The 20,868-nt window shown below is 43.1% G+C and overlaps 1 protein-coding gene across 1 annotated transcript in view; it reads left to right on the top strand.

The window, feature by feature from the left end:
- gabbr2 (gamma-aminobutyric acid type B receptor subunit 2) overlaps nt 1-20,868 on the top strand; it is a 759,033-nt gene that overhangs the window by 498,274 nt on the left and 239,891 nt on the right. Inside the window, exons 5-7 of the mRNA XM_033042801.1 lie at nt 4,304-4,369; nt 11,064-11,252; nt 11,544-11,780. Coding sequence (XP_032898692.1) covers nt 4,304-4,369; nt 11,064-11,252; nt 11,544-11,780 — 492 coding nt within the window. The remainder of the gene's footprint in view (nt 1-4,303; nt 4,370-11,063; nt 11,253-11,543; nt 11,781-20,868) is intronic.

Here is a 20,868-nt window from a genome sequence, read left to right as displayed (position 1 = left end):
AGGAAAAATGTTCCCCATGTTGGGGGACTCCAGAACCTGTGGTCACAGTTTAAGAATAAGGGATAGGCCATTTAGGGCCAAGATGAGGAACAACTTTTTCACCCAGAGAGTTGTGAATCTGTGGAATTCTCTGTCAGTGGAGGCCAATTCACTGGATGTTTTCAAGAGAGCGTTTGATATAGGTCTTAGGGCTAATGGAATCAAGGGATATGGGGAACAAGCAGTAACAGGGTACTGATTTTAGATGATCATCCATGATCATATTGAATGGTGGTGCTGGCTCGAAGGGCCAACTGGCCTACTCCTGCACCTATTTTCTATGTTCTATGGTCCCTTGTCTAAAAACCTGGACTAATGAAAGCCAATGTGCCAAAAGCCTCTTGACCACCTTATCTACTTATAATGCCAATTTTAAGGAACTACTAGACCAAGTGCAGACCCGTTGGGTCTGTTTCCCTAACGGTGTTTGCGGGGGGGGGGGGGGGGGGGGGGGGCCTGCGGCATCACATTCACATTAACCACCCCCCAAACACACAGGGGGGGGGTGGGGAGGTGAGATGAGGGGTGGGTGGGGAGAGGAGGAGGAGGAAGGGTCAGATTTGGGAGGGAAAGGAGAGCGGGGTAGGAGGTGAGAGAGGGGGATGGGGAGAGAGACGTGGGGGAGGAAGGGGTAGGGGGAGTGGTGGAAGAGGGACAGAGCGGTATGGGGGAAGGGGGCGGGGGGAGAGAGGGAAGGGGGTGGGGTAGAGAGGGAAGGAGGGTGGGGGAAAGAGGGATGGGTGGGAGAGGGAGAGGGGTGACGAGAGGGAAACATAGAAATTAAGTGCAGGAGTAGGCCATTCGGCCCTACGAGCCTGCACCACCATTCAATATGATCATGGCTGATCATCCAACTCAGTATCCTGTACCTGCCTTCTCTCCATACCCCCTGATCCCTTTAGCCACAAGGGCCAGATCTAGCTCCCTCTTAAATATAGCCAATGAACTGGCCTCAACTACCTTCTGTGCCAGTGAATTCCAGAGATTCACCACTCTCTGTGTGAAATATGTTTTTCTCATCTCGGTCCTAAAAGATTTACCTCTTACCCTTAAACTGTGACCCCTTGTTCTGGACTTCCCCAACATCTGGAACAATCTTCCTGCATCTGGCCTGTCCAACCCCTTAAGAATTTTGTAAGTCTATAAGATACCCCCTCAATCTTCTAAAATCTAGCGAGTACAAGCCGAGTCTATCCAGTCTTTATTCATATGAAAGTCCTGACATCCCAGGAATCAGTCTGGTGAGCCTTCTCTGTACTCCCACTATGGCAAGAATGTCTTTGAGCATTGGGCATTGTGACATCACACGATGGAACGTTCACCAGGGGCTGGGGCTGCTTCTATGGGTGGGAAGCCAGTATTTTTTTAAATATTGGCGGGGGGGGGGGGGGGGCTGCGGCATCACACTCACATTAACCACCCCCCAAACACACAGGTGGGGGGAGGGGGGTGAGAAGAGGGGAGGGAGGGGAGAGGAGGAGGAGGAAACGGGACAGATTTGGGAGAGAAAGGAGAGCGGGGTAGGAGGTGAGAGAGGGGGATGGGGAGAGAGATGTGGGGGAGGGGGGGATGGGGAGGGAGGGGAAGAGGGAGGGAGGGGGAGAGGGGTTGGGGGGAGAGAGGGGAAAGAGTGGGGAGGGAGAGTGGAGGGGGTGGGGGGAGAGAAGTGGAAGAGTGGGGAGGGAGGAGGAGAGGGGTAGGAGGAGTGATGGAAGACGGACAGGGGGATAGGGGGAAGGGGCGGGGGGAGAGAGGGAAGGGGGTGGGTGGAGAGGGATGGGAGAGGGAGAGGGGTGAGGAGAGGGAGGGGGAGGAGAGAAGGGGGAGAGAAGTGGTAGAGTGGGGAGGGAGGGAGGGAGGGGTAGAGGGGTAGCGGGAGTGGTGGAAGAGGGACGGGGGAGTGATGGAAGAGGAACAGAGGGGTAAGAGGAAGGGGTGGGGGAGAGAGGGAAGGTGGTGGGGTAGAGAGGGAAGGGGGGTGGGGGAGAGAGGGATGGGTGGGAGAGGGAGAGAGGTGAGGATAGGGAAACATAGAAACATAGAAATTAAGTGCAGGAGTAGGCCATTCGCCCTTTGAGCCTGCACCGCCATTCAATATGATTATGGCTGATCATCCAACTCAGTATCCTGTACCTGCCTTCTCTCCATACCCCCTGATCCCTTTAGCCACAAGGGCCACATCTAACTCCCTCTTAAGTTCCGATTGGACATGTGTGAACATTGGGCATTGTGACATCACACAATGGAACGTTCACCAGGGGCTGGGGCTGGTGCTGCTTCTATGGGTGAGAAGCCAGTTTATTTTTGAAATATTGGGGGGGGGGGGGGGGAAGGATTTGATTAAAAACGTGCACTTAAACACGACGAAATGTAATGAGGAGCGGATACTTAGAAAGAAGTGAATACAATTTTACAAACTGACTGTATCTCTAAACTAAACTTAGAATTAGTCAGTTTGTAAAATTGTATTCACTTCTGAATGCTGAGATACAAATGATACTTTTAGGCCCTGAAAATGTTCATGTAACAACATGAAATGTATTTCTCGCAACAGAATTGAAACATTAAAGAACTAGGAGCTGCCTTGAAAGAGGTTGACTATAAAGTAGCCTTATAGTTTAGGAAATGCTATTAGGTAATATGGAAAATGTGAATTCAAAACATTGCTCAAAATAGACTCTTAATAATAGTTTAAGGGATCCAGCTTCAAAACACTGAGTGTTACTCGAATATTTTTAGTTAAGTGATACAGGGTGGAAACGGGCTATTTGGCCCACCGTGTTTGCGCCAACTAATGATCATCTGTACACCAGTTCTATCTTATCCCAGTTTTGCATCCTCCAAACTCGGGTCAATTTTACAGAAGCCAATTAATCTACAAACCTGCATGTCTTTGGAATGTGCGAAGAAACCTGAGCACTCTGTGAAACCCAAGGGGCCAATAGAGACTAGGTGCAGGAATACACCATTCGACCCTTCGAGCCAGCACCGCCATTCAATGTGATCATGGCTGATCATCACCAATCACTACCCCGTTCCTGTCTTCTCCCCATATCCGCTGACTCCACTATCTTTAAGAGCCCTATCAAGCTCTCCCTTGAAAGTATCCAGAAAATCGACCTGTGTGAAAAAGTTTCCTCATCTCAGTTCTAATTGGCTTACCCCTTATTCTTAAACAGTGGTCCCTGGTTCTGGAGTCCCCCAACATCGGGAACATGGTTTCCTGCCTCTAGCGTGTCCAAACCCTTAATAATCTTATATGTTTCAATAAGATTACCTCTCATCCTTCTAAAAGCCCAGCCGCTCCATTCTCCCAGCATATGACAGTCCCGCCATCCTGGGAATTAACCTTGTAAACCTACGCTGCACTCCCTCAATAGCAATAATGTCCTTCCTCAAATTAGGGGACAAAAACTGCACACAATACTCCCGGTGTGGTCTCACTAGGGCCCTATACAACTGCAGAAGAACCTCTTTGCTCACAGGGTCACAGGGAGAATGTATGAACTCCATACGGACAGCACTCGTGGTCAGGATCGAACCCAGGTCTCTGGCGCTGTAAGGCAGCAGCTCTACCGCTGCACATTGTCGCCACATAACTTTGAAAATTTGCAGTTAGAAATTTGTTTCTGAAGATGATACAAAATGATTATGGAATCTGATTAGCCCCATGTTATAAATCATTCACGTTTAATTTTAGTGGCTACAATGAAATTGAGTTGAATATCAGGAGAAGCATACAATGGGCCACTGATTCATTTCCATCTGCTGAGCACCACTACCTGAGGTGGTTTCTTTTTTCTATCCATGCAATTAGTAACCATTAAAAATGAGTACTTGTCTAAATATCCTGTGAGAGTGTCTTGGTATGTAGTATGTAATCCTGTTTCATTCCTGCTTAATCAAAAGCCTCTGACATCAAAAGAAATTAAAACTCAAAGGCAAATATGATGTGTGGCTGACATGATATTACTCAGTCACTCCCTAGATATGCAACATATTTCCTTTTATTCTTGTCTGGGATGTGAGTGTTGCTGGTGAGCCAACCATTTGTTGCCCAATTTTAATTGCCCTTGGACCACTGAAGTTCTTTTGGTGAAAGTACTCCCAAAATATAGTAGGAGAAGAAATTTCAGAGCATAGTTATGTTAAACAGTTTATTTTCACTGATTCAATTTTACGTCCATCACACTTGACCAATCCTTATAACCAAATTCATTAATTTGCACATTTGTTTTCTGAATGCGATTTCCTCTTGTTGCAGGATAATGATGTCCGAATTATTCTCGGCCAGTTTGATGAGAGGATGGCAGCGAAGGTATTTTGCTGTGTGAGTATGAAATGGTGACATTAGCATTCTTATTTCCATACAGCACCTTGTAGTGCTGTGTAGAGAACTGTCAAAATATAGAGCCTGAGTGGTTCTCTAGAAATAAAGCAGAAAATGGGTATACAAGTATGTATATGGAAGAAAGACACAAAAAAGCTGGAGTAATCAGCGGATGAAACAGCATCTCTAGAGAAAAGGAATAGGTGATGTTTCAGATTGAGACCCTTCTTCAGACTGCGAGTTGGGGAAAGGGAAATGAAAGATAGAGATTGATATAGAGAGATATAGAACAAATGAATGAAAGATAATCACAAAAAAAAAGATGATAAAGGAAACAGGCCATTGTTAGCTGTGAGCTTGGGGAAAACAAGTTGCAGACAATGAGACTCAACAAGACGACTTTGAAACTAGTACGACTGTGGGGGGAGGGGGGGGGGATGGAGAGAGGGGGAGATGCAATGGTTACTAGAAGTTAGAGAAATCAATATTCATACCACAGTTGTAAGCTGCCCAAGTACATGGAACATCCTGGTGAACCTTGTCTGCACTCTCTCCACCACAGATTGCTTCTTGTTGAACCTTATTTTGTTTGAACCTCTGGTGAATGTTATTGGGTCGGATTCCACTATTTAGAATAGCAGTTTCCAAGTCTGAATGGTGTGTGAATTTGATAGTCAAAGAGAAATAGGTCAGGTCGGGGGGAGTTCCCCCCGCCACGGGTACCATGTGATCCTGTGCTACCTGCTCCATAGTCGGAAAGTCGGCGCCTAAACCGTTGCGATCACTGTCGTACATAGCATTGTGAGGAATGATGATAAAGCACACACACCAAAATCCTGCTTCCAGCGGCGGTAGACCGCAGGAACTCGAGGACAGAGATGTGTGGTGCGTCCGTCACCATTTCCATTGGAAACCAGCACCACTGCGTCGCTAATGTTTTCAACATTGATGAATGCATGAATAAACAAGCCCTTCAGCTCAACTTATCATGCCAACCAAGAAGGAAACCTATGGGTGGTAATGTTCCCATGGACATTTTGTCCTCATTGTTCTTGGTGGTTGTGGGTACCAGGTACCTGGGCGAGTAACTCCAGTGTATTCTATAGTAGGTACACCCTGCAGCCTCAGTGCACCAGTGATGAAGAAGAGAATGTTTAGTCTGGTGGGGGGAGTGCCACTGAAGCAGGCAGACAGTTCTTTATAGTGTCGAGCTTCATTGGATTGTTCGAGCAGCACTCACGCAAGCAAATTAAAAGTAGTGCAACACGCTCCTGATTTGGAGGTAGGCACAGTCACAGAGGAGAGACGAATAAAAACTTGTATTAAGGCTGATCCAAGAGGTTAAAATTCTTGCCAATTTTAAAATGTTATCGAAAACATTGACATCAACATCCATAAAGACTCCTCACAACCTTGTAATGGACTGTTCGAACTACTTCCCTCTGGCAGACGTGACAAGGCCTTCTACGCCCAAACCTCCAGACTCAGGAACAGCTTCATTCCCAGAGCTATAGCGGCTCTGAACCGGCCCTGCTGAGTGCCCCCCACCCCCAATGGACTGTCTCCCTCGGACGGTCGCGTCACACAGACACATGTGAGGTTGTCCATTTTGGTGGCAAAAACAGGAAAGCAGACTATTATCTAAATGGTGGCCGACTAGGAAAAGGGGAGATGCAGCGAGACCTGGGTGTCATGGTACACCAGTCATTGAAAGTAGGCATGCAGGTGCAGCAGGCAGTGAAGAAAGCGAATGGTATGTTAGCTTTCATAGCAAAAGGATTTGAGTATAGGAGCAGGGAGGTTCTACTGCAGTTGTACAGGGTCTTGGTGAGACCACACCTGGAGTATTGCGTACAGTTTTGGTCTCTAAATCTGAGGAAGGACATTATTGCCATAGAGGGAGTGCAGAGAAGGTTCACCAGACTGATTCCTGGGATGTCAGGACTGTCTTATGAAGAAAGACTGGATAGACTTGGTTTATACTCTCTAGAATTTAGGAGATTGAGAGGGGATCTTATAGAAACTTATAAAATTCTTAAGGGGTTGGACAGGCTAGATGCAGGAAGATTGCTCCCGATGTTGGGGAAGTCCAGGACAAGGGGTCACAGCTTAAGGATAAGGGGGAAATCCTTTAAACCCGAGATGAGAAGAACTTTTTTCACACAGAGAGTGGTGAATCTCTGGAACTCTCTGCCACAGAGGGTAGTCAAGGCCAGTTCATTGGCTATATTTAAGAGGGAGTTAGATGTGGCCCTTGTGGCTAAGGGGATCAGAGGGTATGGAGAGAAGGCAACTACGGGATACTGAGTTGGATGATCAGCCATGATCATATTGAATGGCGGTGCAGGCTCGAAGGGCTGAATGGCCTACTCCTGCACCTAATTTCTATGTTTCTATGTTTCTATCTGCACTTTAGTCTGTTTGAACTGTTTTACTGTTGTAATGTTATTTTTACAAATCATGTTTCTCGGGGTATCTAAATCTAAATGTTATTAGTTATTTAAGTATGACATCGGATGGAAGCTGCATACCCAAATCTCGTTGCACTTATGTGAAATGACAATAAAATATATTATAATAATAATAATAATTATTATTATAAAATGATCATGTCATTTTTGCTGCATCTTATAGCATAAGACATTTCCCTTGATATATTTATCAACAGAGGAAATTTCATTCTGATAAATTTAGATTGCATTTTGGATACAAGATGTATTGAAGAGAGAGTTAGATTTAGCTCTTAGGGCTAACTTAATCAAGGGTTATGGAGAGAAAGCAGGAACAGGGTACTGATTTTGGATGATCAGCCATGATCATATTAAATGGCAGTTGCTGGCTTGAAGGGCCGAAAGGCCTACTCCTGCACCTATTTTCTGTTTCTATGTTTCTAGAATGAGGAGTAAGTTGTGTGATTGTGTTTTCATAATGAGAACACTACAATGATAAAGCGTGTTCTATCTGTTTCCTATATTCGTATTGTAGCAGGGCTGTTCCCATCAGCTGAGTGTTGTCTGAAATCTTTTGTCACCTAGTGCTTTTCATCACCAAATGGAAAGTTAGTTAAAAATCTGGGCTGCGTCCACTATGGTCCACTGATACGTATCAGTGAAAAAGGACCCCAACTGAGTTTGAGAATTAAAAAATATATTGGCCTACTCTAGTGCAAGGACATTTTGGAATATTATTTACCTCATGAATAATGATGAACATTTTAGGTTGATAATGATGAACATCAAGTGACTTCTCAGCAGCACTAATCTGATATATAACTTCAGAGACAGCAGCCGGGTTATCTCTCCAATGCCTTGAGTGATGTGAGTCATGTGAGAGCAGAACTATTGTTTTGGATTGTACTATTGCCGTATATTTCAGCGGATTCTTAAAGTGATGCACATCCCGGCAGTTGTCGTCTTCTCCTCCTACCTTCCCCCCCTCTCCCCAGGATTGAGTATGACTTGTTTGGGCTCCAATTCGGTGGTAGGTGAGGCTAATGCAGGACCTGCAGACACTACCACAAGGGCAGGTGTTTCAGTTTCAGGCTGGCAGATCTGCCCGAAAGAGCAAAATCAAAAGTAATAGGGGCATGAATGTTGGCTAATGTTATCTAAAGTTAGCCTGGGGAAGGATAGTGGCATTGCTTTATTTTTCTGCTGGTGGATGTAAGGGATTGTTTAAGCCAGCGTTTTAAATCATTACTAGACCAAGTGGTACCCGTCGGGCCCTGTTCCCCAATGCAATATTCACCACTCACCCGTTCCCCCAACGCAATATTCCACCACTCACACATAGCCCCCAACGCAATATTCCCCCACTCTCCCTCCTCGACTCCCCAGGATCTTTCCCCTCTCCACCCCACTCCCCACTCCATCTCCCCCCTCCACCCCACTCCCCACCCCCCTCCCTCCTCCACCCCACTCCCCACCCCCCTCCCTCCTCCACCCCACTCCCCACCCCATCTCCCTCCTCCACCCCTCCCCATCTCCCTCTACCTCCCCCCCCCCCCCCCATCTCTCTCTACTCCTATTCCCTGTCCCAGCACCTAGGCAGGTCATAGAGCAGTGCCAGGGCCTGTAACTCGGCCTGGTTCTCGTACCTGGTTCAGCTGCTGCCTGGGCTCCAGTCCAGGCACCGACTTCATCTCCAGCTGGATCCAGGGTCGTCCTTGGTTCCAGCAACGGCTTCTTTCTCAGCCCCGGTCACAGCCCCATCCCAAGCCCCGGGCTCAGCCCTCACTCCAGCTCCAGCACCAGGCTCGGCTCCAGCCCATGCCCAGTCCCCGGGCTTGACTGGTGGCTCCACCCTCCCCACCAGGTACCAGATGGCTGGCGGGCTTTGGGCGGATCATGGGCACAAACATAAACAATAGGAAGACTTTTAGTATTATCGAAATATATAGATGTATCTGAAGTGTACATGAGAGCAGGGGCTGCTGCCTGATAAACCATATGTTTTGCATAAAGCTTGCTCATCAGATCTCTTTTAAAATCCTTCCTGTCATCATAAACCTATTGCCCTCTTTGTTTTTGACACCCCCTGAGTCCTGTTTTAAACTTCAGGTCTTGATCATCATGTTTTTTTGTACAAGAGCTTAATTAATGTGTCCCCGACAACTATAATCTCAATGTAAACTGGTGTCAAGCAAGGCTCTGATATTGTTCCAATACCTTTCCTCAATCCTTCTTGCTGTAATTCTGAATCTCTGTTCCAACAAGGTTTCCACAAGAATGGAACTAATTTACAGGATTAATGGGAAACTGTACTCATGACTCCACCTTCTCCAGAGCGAAGGCACTCCAGCTTCAGTCATTGAACGACAGTTTGTGAACAACTCTTGTGTCTTCACAAGCTTGGAGTGCAGTTCCAACAATACTCAAGAAAGTATATTACGCTTATTCGAAGCAAAACCAAGGAAGCTACATGTCCCCGTAATAAAACACTATTTCCATTTTAACACTCTCATGACAATACTCTGGAAAATGGGATTACTTCAGTAATATCACCAATATTAATGTGGAAGAAAGGAGAAAGCCAAAGGAATGGATTACATTTGGGAGTTCAGAAGGTAGTGGTTTTCTTTGGGCACCAATTATCATTGTTGTTATTGTCTTTCTTGGCTGCAGCCAGTCAAACGCTCATTGGCTAGATAGGTAGGTAGATCAGATGAATTTGGGGTCACCAGTATTATATATTCACAGGAATTATACTATGTGCTTGTAATAGTAAGTATTTGAATCCTCCACCTCAATGGGCTGTGGATGCTCACTTATTGAGTATTCGAAAGGCTGAAATGGCTAGATCTTTGGAGAGTTAGGATATAACTGTTAGATTCTAAACTGGACTGGAGGTACATGAAGACTCTGAAGTTGAATAACGGTGCCAGAATGTGTCTGCGTGCTGTTTCAGACCAGGATCTATTGCATGGTGTGATTTGACTGGATAGAATGCAGAGCAAGCATTTCACTGTAACTCTGTACACATGATAATAAATAAACCAAACCAATTAAAATGATCCACAATGGGTTGCATGAACAGTAGAGCAGTCGTAAGATGCTGTATGGTCTACTTCATTTGGTATTAGAGTTCTAAACTAACCTCCCTTCAATTGACTCCATTTATGCTTTATGCTGCCTCACAAGACCACCAGCATAATCAAGGATGTGTCTCACCCCAGACACTCCCTCTTCTCCCCGCTCCCATCAGGCAAGAGGTGCAGAAGTGTGAAAATGCATACCTCCAGATTCAACAACTAACCATCCTATCACCAACTAGAGAGCAGTCCTGAACTACCATCCACCTCATTCAACTATCTTTAATTGAGTCAGAGTATTAGAACTTTAATTTCCATGTGTGAAAATTCTGAATAGAATGAATAAAGATATCGATCAACCACTTGCATCCACATATGAATAAGTTGGACTTGTTCTATGTCTGTTGCTGTGTCTGTTTTTTTACTGCTAATCTATTCCTTTTAAGCTGTCATTAATGTTGCTTACATATTTTTGCATGGGGCATTCTAAACAACCCTCTCTCAAAAATAATTCCAAACATTTGCTGACAATTGTAATGTTGAAACGTATGGTTACAATTAGGAATTTTAGAATACATTTTGGAAAGTAAAATATGGTTAGGAAGGTTTCTAAGAGCTGTGGACCAAATTAGGCAAATGGAACTCACCCGATATGCCAATTTCATCGGCATGGGCAAGATGGACTGCAGGGGATTTTCCATTCTGTTCATATTCGGGGGCGGTACAGCGGTGCAGTGGTAGAGTTGTTGCCCTAGTGCCAGAAACCAGGGTTCGATCCTGACTACGGGTGCTCTCTGTATGGAGTTTGTATGTTCATGGGTTTTCTCCGGGTGCTCCAGTTTCCTCTCACATTCCAAAGACATGCAGGTTTGTAGGTCAATTGGCTTCTATAAATTGTCCTTAGTGTGTAGGATAGAACTAGTGCACAAGCGATCATTGGTTGGCGTGAACTAGGTGGGCTAATAGGCTGTTTCCATGCTGCAACTTTAAACTAAACTAAACTAATTAGTTTACATGGAAACTGCTTTTCCAAATTTATTTTACCGAAGCATCACATAATTTAAGCATCTAATCAAGTCCCATCATAATTGTCCCTGTTGCAATGAAATATGCACGTAGCCATGTTTATGGAATTATTTATATTGCTGTGTTCTTTATTTTTAGGCTTATAATGAAAATATGCATGGAATTAAATACCAATGGATTATTCCCGGCTGGTACCAGCTAAACTGGTGGAAAATAGCTGCATCCATTAACTGTACTGTGAAAAATCTGCTCACTGCCATGGAAGGATATGTAGCAGTGGATTTTGAGCCATTAAGTACAAAAGCCATCAAGACGATATCTGGACAGGTGAATATTTATGTTTTCAATGCACTGTTCAGAGTTTCATATAAACATGAAGGAGTTATGAGAAATTCATCATGTGCCAAGAATACTAAATCTATTCATGAGGAGCACCTGCCATTCTGAGGAGAAGTGATGTCACTCTGCGAGCTGGGAACACCATGTGAGAACACTGCAGTGGTAGGGGAAGTGAAGGGGATGGAAAAACTGAAGAAAGAAGTAAACTTTTTATTTTCTTCATGATTTACCCTAGATCATGAATTGAAATGTGTTTATCGTATTTATTATTTCCTGCAGACACCTCAACAATATGAGCAAGACTACAACAAAATGAGAGGTAGTGCTGAATATAGCAAATTTCACGGATTTGCGTATGATGGAATTTGGGTAATTGCCACGACTTTACAACGAGCGATGGATAGTTTGAAACGTATGGGTCATGCACAAACCATCCGCGACTTCACTTACATGAACAAAGACCTTGGTCAGATCTTTCTGGATTCCATGAATGAAACCAATTTCTTTGGAGTAACTGTGAGTATTTATTTTATTATTCAACTTTGTACTATTAATGTTTACTTATTCGGGATACATATGAATCTGAAGGTTGATTGGTAGAATGAGTTATTTTTCATTTGAAATTTTGAACCATCATATTTATTGTATGTGGCTATATTACATAGTTTGAGAAAAGAGCAAATCTAATGTTGTATGTATTCACTGCCTTATCCTATGGAAAACCAAAGCACAAGACAGTCAGAGTTTGTTGGTGAAGGTAAATGAAAGCAAAGAGTAGGAGTAAACGGGTCCTTTTCAGAATGGCAGGCAGTGACAAGTGGGGTACCGCAAAGCTCAGTGCTGGGACCCCAGCTATTTACAATATATATTAATGATCTGGATGAGGGAATTGAAGGCAACATCTCCAAGTTTGCGGATGACACTAAACTGGGGGGCAGTGTTAGCTGTGAGGAGACTGCAAGGTGACTTGGAGACTGCAAGGTGACTTGGATAGGCTGGGTGAGTGGGCAAATGTTTGGCAGATGCAGTATAATGTGGATAAATGTGAGGTTATCCATTTTGGTGGCAAAAACAGGAAAGCAGACTATTATCTAAATGGCGGCCGATTAGGAAAAGGGGAGATGCAGCGAGACCTGGGTGTCATGGTACACCAGTCATTGAAAGTAGGCATGCAGGTGCAGCAGGCAGTGAGGAAAGCGAATGGTATGTTAGCTTTCATAGCAAAAGGATTTGAGTATAGGAGCAGGGAGGTTCTACTGCAGTTGTACAGGGTCTTGGTGAGACCACACCTGGAGTATTGCGTACAGTTTTGGTCTCCAAATCTGAGGAAGGACATTATTGCCATAGAGGGAGTGCAGAGAAGGTTCACCAGACTGATTCCTGGGATGTCAGGACTGTCTTATGAAGAAAGACTGGATAGACTTGGTTTATACTCTCTAGAATTTAGGAGATTGAGAGGGGATCTTATAGAAACTTACAAAATTCTTAAGGGGTTGGACAGGCAAGATGCAGGAAGATTGTTCCCGATGTTGGGGAAGTCCAGGACAAGGGGTCACAGCTTAAGGATAAGGGGGAAATCCTTTAAAACAGAGATGAGAAAAACTTTTTCACACAGAGAGTGGTGAATCTCTGGAACTCTCTGCCACAGAGGGTAGTTGAGGCCAGTTCATTGGCTATATTTAAGAGGGAGTTAGATGTGGCCCTTGTGGCTAAGGGGATCAGAGGGTATGGAGAGAAGGCAGGTACGGGATACTGAGTTGGATGATCAGCCATGATCATATTGAATGGCGGTGCAGGCTCAAAGGGCCGAATGGCCTACTCCTGCACCTAATTTCTATGTTTCTATGTCTATGTTTCTATTAGTTCATAACTCATAAGCCAAATTATGCCATTCGGCCCATCGCGTCTACTCCGCCATTCAATCATACTATTTATTGTTCCCTCTCAACCCCATTATTGTGTCTTCTCCCTGTAACCCTTGATACCCTATCAATTTCCACTTTACAAATGTCCAAAGACATGGCCTCCAAAACAAACTGTGGCAATGAATTTCACATATCCACCACCCTCTGACAAAATAAATTCCTTATCTCCTTTTATTCTGAGGTTGTGCCCTCAGTTCCTAGACTCTCCCACTAGTGGAAATATCCTCTTCACATCCACTCTATTCTGGCTTTTCAAATATTGGGATTGGTGAAGGGAGAACACATAACCAGTAAGGAACATATAACCAGTAAGGAACCAGTCAGGTTGTGTTAAACTACTTGCCTTTGGAAGAAGCCTGAAAATATAGTAATCTTATCTTCCACATTCCCATCATTGGATGTAGTGAAACGAGTTGAATGTCTTTGCTCTGCAGAGCAGTGTTGGACTGAGCTTGTGCTGGCCATCAGAGCCCTTTATTCATTGCCATCACGTTGGAGAAATATATAGAGAAACTCGACATCAATCTCAGGAAACAAATGTTATTTCACTATAATTTGTGCTGTTGAATTACATTTGAGCAATTGATAAGGAGGACAGACCATCACTTATAGTCTTCTTCCCCCCACCACCCCCACATCAATCTGAAGAAGGGTCTCGACCCAAAACATCACCTATTCATTCGCTCCATAGATGCTGCCTCACCCGCTGAATTTCTCCAGCACTTTTGACTACCATCACCTATGGTTAGATTCCTCAACTGAAAATCTGGGACTTGAAATCTTTTAATGCTTAAAAGAAGACCTCTGCATTAGTATCGACCTGCACCTGTAACCCACTTTCAGGAAACAGCAGTGTTAGTTGGGTTTCTAGGAAATTAATAAAGTTTAATGCGGTATTATCATGATATAGTGAACTTATTGGGTTGGCTTGATCATTTAAATAATTTACTGTTATTTCAAAATTCTATTAAAATTAGGATATAGTTTTTCTTTAACACTCACAGCAATGTACAAATACATTTTGAATAGTGTTCAGGGTTTTTGAAGAGCTACCCAGTAATTATTAAGCAAATTCAATAAATATCAGAAGCAAAACTTGATCTCTGACCAATTAGAAAATAAATAACTTTCCAACTGGTAAAAGACTTGGGTGTTATAAATGTATTGCAGTGTTGCTTTGTAATTGGTCAGATATGAAATGTTCAGGTTACAGCACAATAGTTACTGTAAATGGCAGGATCTGAAAAGTTTTTTTTTCTGTATCTGTCCCTGGATCAAATATTTTCTCAGCTATCATAGTTGTGTAATTTCATTATGTTGGCTTGATCATTGTCAAGCTTTCTTGTAAGTCTCTTCCAACGTACTTGTATCCTCACATTTTAAATATTGATTCATATTCTATGTCGTATCCATGAAATGACAAATTGCAAAAATCAAATTTAGCTGGATTGCAGCAGGTTGACATGCAATTTAGGTATTTTCTCAGGGGAAAGCACATTGCTGAAGCACAAGATTAAACCAGTGCAATAGGGTACAGATCTGTTGATTTCTTTGTACCAGTCACAAAGAAACAATTACAGCAGGGTCATTTTTACAGAACGCTGTGGTATCACTGCAGCTAGGTCAATAATCTTCAGCATAAAAACTTCCCTACTGTTGGAAAATGCCAGTTAAAATCTGGAAAAATATGGGGGAAAACTGTAGATACTGGAAATCTCAACATGTCAAGTAGAGAAAGAAACTAGGGTTGGTATTTTGGGTCAGTAACCTATTCACCAATCACGAATAATAACTTTGTTTTTCATCTCGCAGGCATTGCCTAAGTATTTCCAGCATTTTCTGTTTTATTTCAGTTAGAAAATGATTTTGATTGAGTAACTTGAAAGTCTCATTGTTGCACTTCAATCAGAAGTAAAAAGGATTTAAAAAAGGAAAGATTTCCACATGGCATGATTGGATCCTCCAACTCATTCAAATTCCAAGCATTGTCTGTCGGTCAGTTTCAAACCTTTTCTACTTTGACCCGAACTCGGTCATCTGCAAACATGTGCACAATAGTCACATTTCCAGCTCGTTTAATAAATGTGAGGTTATCCATTTTGGTGGCAAAAACAGGAAAGCAGACTATTATCTAAATGGTGGCCGACTAGGAAAAGGGGAGATGCAGCGAGACCTGGGTGTCATGGTACACCAGTCATTGAAAGTGGGCATGCAGGTGCAGCAGGCAGTGAAGAAAGCGAATGGTATGTTAGCTTTCATAGCAAAAGGATTTGAGTACAGGAGCAGGGAGGTTCTACTGCAGTTGTACAGGGTCTTGGTGAGACCACACCTGGAGTATTGCGTACAGTTTTGGTCTCCAAATCTGAGGAAGGACATTATTGCCATAGAGGGAGTGCAGAGAAGGTTCACCAGACTGATTCCTGGGATGTCAGGACTGTCTTATGAAGAAAGACTGGATAGACTTGGTTTATACTCTCTAGAATTTAGGAGATTGAGAGGGGATCTTATAGAAACCTATAAAATTCTTAAGGGGTTGGACAGGCTAGATGCAGGAAGATTGCTCCCGATGTTGGGGAAGTCCAGGACAAGGGGTCACAGCTTAAGGATAAGGGGGAAATCCTTTAAAACCGAGATGAGAAGAACTTTTTTCACACAGAGAGTGGTGAATCTCTGGAACTCTCTGCCACAGAGGGTAGTCGAGGCCAGTTCATTGGCTATATTTAAGAGGGAGTTAGATGTGGCCCTTGTGGCTAAGGGGATCAGAGGGTATGGAGAGAAGGCAGGTACGGGATACTGAGTTGGATGATCAGCCATGATCATATTGAATGGCGGTGCAGGCTCGAAGGGCCGAATGGCCTACTCCTGCACCTAATTTCTATGTTTCTATGTTTCTATGTTTAACATAGATTGCAAATATTAATATGTACAATGTGTTGCCACCTGGAACTCCAAAGAAAATACTGCCTTTACTAATGGATGCCCTCCACCCTCTCCCCTCCCCTCCCTCACAGTTTGCTAGAGATTTTCTAATTTATTTCATGACCATTTGCTGCCTAGTAACATCACCTGTAGTGTGACATAATGTCAACAACTTCAGAATAAAATATATAATGACAACTTACTACAGCAATCTTGAATGCCCTCTCAATAAAACCCTTTGGGAAGCATGGCTTTCATTTTAGGTGCATGGCCTTCAATCAGCCCTATAGAGAGGGTATCTCTCATAATCCCGTTCAAACAATTTGATCAAAACTAAAGTTACAGCATCTGGTTCTACAGTATTTAATAATATCACGCATAATTAGTTTGAGCATGACCTTGGTAGTTAATTGGAATTTCCTTTGTATGTTCCAACAAATGTGAGCTGATAAGGACAGAAAGGGGAATAAATCATTTCTCCTGAAGACATCAGCTTATATAATAGTGAAAGGACTGAGAAGGAAGCATAAATTAACCAATTCAATATGGAGTAAAGTGATGGAGGGAAAGATTTGATTAAGATAGAAAGTAAAAAAATGAAGAAAGAAGTATTTACCTTGAAAAGTTATGCATTTTTAAAGTCTGAACAAATAAAACCTGGGGGAATGAGACTGCAATGTTACAAGTTATTTTTAGTACGAGAGGTGAGCTGGCAGTAATTAATCTGTCACTTTTATGAAAAAAAGGACATAGTCTTGTAAATTTATTCTATAATTTCATCTGCAAGCAAAATTTGGCAGTGAAACCAATAGCAAAGTCATATGTTTACAGTATTAATGGTGGGAGGGGTACACCTGGACAACACCCTTTCAAATATTTAATCTTATTGCACCTCTCTTGGTGGCTTGATATTGCTGTTTTATTTACATATAAGTAACACCAAGCATCTTTAATGTTTTGGCAGCAAATGGCCTGTTCTCCTTCCTCCAATTTATGGGGTAGTGCTTATCACCAGTGAGCGATTACATAAAAGTCAGCAGCTCTCTTAACATGCAACTATTTATTGAAGCATGCCGCGGTGAATGACATAGGCCATCAGGTCCTGTTTCAGACCTTCTACTTTTTTCTGCACAAAGTCTGCATTCAATTTACAATTCTCAATTTGACAAAACATGCCTGTTATTTTAATGCTAAATAAAGGTTATCCAGCATACAGACAGAGCGAGGCAAAGTCCTCATTTAAAGATGGAGCATTTTGAGAAAGTGCTCAACACTGTCTTTCAATTTCCTCATGAAATCTTTCAATGCATCTGAGCCCTAGATTAACTCTTGGCTCAAAGGTTCTCTTCTGGAAACTTTAATAGCCTGAACCTGACACCTGTCTTCTCCCTTGTGGGTTGAGCTTTGGTCTGATATCTCATCTAAAGGAGGGCACCTTTGACAACACTATATTACCTATCTGTTGCAATGAACTATTTGTCTCATAAGTGCTCAGAGAATGGATCATCACCTTCACACTGAGAAGCAGCAATGCCACAAGCTGACCCATATTAACACTAGTGCATTTGAAAGGTGTTGGTGAAAGGCTGTTTGCATGGAGCTACTTAATTGTACTTAATTATAATTGCTTTCTACGTGAACATTTGCCTGATATATTCTATTTACTTTATACCTCTTTTTCTCTATACCAGGCGTCATTTTGCTCTTGTATTTATTTGGTTTAGTGATATCAGTGTTTATTTTCCTTCATCATTTCTGGGGTGCAGGTGTGCTTTTTGAAGGGAATTTGAATAATATGATTTTGAACATATTTTTGATAAAAGGCCTAATCTTTGAGTTTTGCAAGGGCTTCTGATTGGAAATGTCAGTGTTAAGCTATTTAAACAGCCTTAATCCAGCATTTATGGATGTATGCCGAGGGCTGAAGGATCAGTTCTCTCTCCCACTCCACCTCCCATGGACTGTAGCAGTGAAAGGTAGACTAGCTGGATCATTGTGATGCATACAGTCTTTTTACAATCCTTCCTTAGATGATGCCAGGGTGGGAAAGAATTTTCATTCTTTGGACATTGTATTTGAACATTTATTCCTGTGGCACGGTGGTGCAGCCAACAGCACAGCTGCCTGACAATGCCAGAAACCTGAGTTTGATTCTGACCCCGGCTGCTGTCTTTGCAGAGTGCGCATGTTCTCCCTGTGACCCCCATGGGTTTCCTCCAGGTGATCGGGTTGCTTCCCACATCCAAATGATGGTGGGCTAATTGATCAGAGAAATTTGCCACTACTGATTGGGTGAATGGTAGAATCTCTGGGGTGAGGATGGGGAGAAGTCTGATGATAATGTGACGAGAATAAAAAATTCATTCATGTCGGATCGATGTAAATGCACAGTTTAAAATTGGCACAGACTCGGTAAACCAAAGGAATTGTTTCCCTGATGTATCTTTCTATCTCTCCATTATCCTTTGGCACATGGAATGTACCAACAGTGCTGGAACCTTATTTTGTCTATACCTAGACACTGCTGATCCGTGGAAGCAGGTAGACAACCACATTGGTATGTGTGTGTTATATAGACCACTCTGGGGAATGCTTGCGGATACCCTCCTTGATAGACAATAGTTAATCAGATGGGTTTTTGCAACAATCCACATTAATTTATTTAAGTACTGTTATTTACATTCCCAACTGTAGTTATAGCATTCATGCTGAGAGTTTAGGATCCAGAACCATACTGCTAGTCCAATAATTTATTCCTGTGCTACCATATAGGATTCTTGATTCCAAGCCAGTTATCATCCATTTCCTCTTAGAAACAAGGAACTGCAGATGTCAGTTTACAAAAAAAAGATACAAAGTGCTGGAGTAACTCAGTGGATCAGGCAGCATCTCTGGTGGACGTGAATAGGGGACATTTCAGGTCAGGACCCCTCTTCAAATTGATTGTAGGGGGCCATCACCTCTATCCAAGGATCCCAGCAGTCCTATCAGGTGAGACAGAGGTTCATGTGCACCTCCTCTAACCTCATCCACTGCATCTGGTGTTTAGGATGTAGCCTGCTGTACATTGGTAAGACCTGGTGATGATTTTGCCGAGCACTTGCACACGGACTGCCAAGACCTACTGGATCTTTGGGTTTCTAAAATGTTTTATTTCCTCTTCCCATTCCCATACTGACCTTTCTGCCTTGGGCCTCTGCCATTGCCAGAGTGAGGCCATACGCAAAGTTGAGCAACAACACTTCATATCCCACTTGGGAAGCTTACAAACCCCATGGTATGAATAGTTGGGTTAACAATAGTTAACTATAAACACCCCCTCTTCTCTTCTTTCTTCACCTCCCTCTCTCACCTGTGCCTCCCCCCCCCCTCCCACCTCCATTCCTTTCTCAAGCCTCACAATGTGCAACTCTTCAGTCCTTTTGTCTCACGCCTTCTGTCCTTTCATCGCAGATCTTTGTCCATCTATCTGCCTATCAAGACGCTCCCTCACCTGTATCAACCTATCATCTGCCAGATTTTGTCCTGTCCCTCCTCTCTTTCAGCTTTCTCCCCTTCACCTTACAATCAGCTGAAGAAAAGTCCCAACCAGAAACATCACCTATCCATGTTCTCCAGAGATGCTACCTGACCCATTGAGTTACACCAGCACTTAATGTCTTTTAAAAAAAATCAATTTTCTCTTTTCAGTTTAGTTCAGAGATAAAGCATGGAAACAGGTCCATCAGCCCACTGTGCCCACGCTAACCAGCGATCCCCATACGCGAACAATATCCTACACACCAGGGACAATTTACAATTTTTATTGAAGTCAACTAACCGACTATGTCTTTGGAGTATGCGGGGAAACCGGAGCACCCGGAGAAAACAAATACAGGGAGAACCACCAAACTCCATAAAGTCAGTACCCGTAGTCAGGATCGAACCCGAGTCCCTGGCGCTGTAAGACGAAAACTGTTAGGCCACCACGCCGCCCTCGAAACTCTGAGTGTTCATCCCCACAGAAATCCTTAGTGAAAGTTTTATATGATCTGAAGAGAAACCAGAGTGTATCTTGTTTGGATACTTTGCATTTTGAATTGATTTTGCTATTGGCGAATTCAACTGAAACGAATCAAGAAATCTGAAATATTGATACTGCCCGAACTGATGCGTACTTTTAGTTTATTTCAGTATTTAGTGTGATAATTATTAAAGGGAAACATGGTTTTATCTATAACACAATAATTTTTAGAAATTGAAAATGGGAAGTTTTACACCATTTGAAGTTGATAATAAGGTCAGGAATGTGTTGGAAGGATGATATCTAGTGGCAAGATGGCATGATGTGGATTTCAACAACAAATCAAATATTTCACAAAAGCTATCAACATTCTGGTTCAATTTACAGACACAGCGTTTGGGAGATGAGTTTGTGGCAAGGATCAAGTACAGTGGCTTTCTGGTTCCCATATTTTAGTGAGCGACCTTCCCACTGAATATTGGGAACCGCATCCTAAGACTGCATAGTGGCATTGTTTTGGCATGTACTAAAAGAGGATTTGTGACCCTTACATTTGTCTTTCAATAAAGAAAAGTGCCATTAAGATTACAATTTTGACTTGAGTTGTTACAAGGAAAACATTGCCATATTCTTGACATCACTCGTTCTGCTTCAGCACATTACATAATTCATGAGTTGTGATAACTCACAGATGCAGACACTGAGCCAGGCAGCTGCAGTGTAAAGACCAAGCCCTGGAGAGACGGATGCAAACCAC

This window comes from Amblyraja radiata, chromosome 2, assembly GCF_010909765.2.
Source record: "Amblyraja radiata isolate CabotCenter1 chromosome 2, sAmbRad1.1.pri, whole genome shotgun sequence".
Taxonomy (NCBI): Eukaryota; Metazoa; Chordata; class Chondrichthyes; order Rajiformes; family Rajidae; genus Amblyraja; species Amblyraja radiata.
Note: the sequence above shows the minus strand (reverse complement) of the source record. Positions and strands in the feature narration are given on the sequence as shown.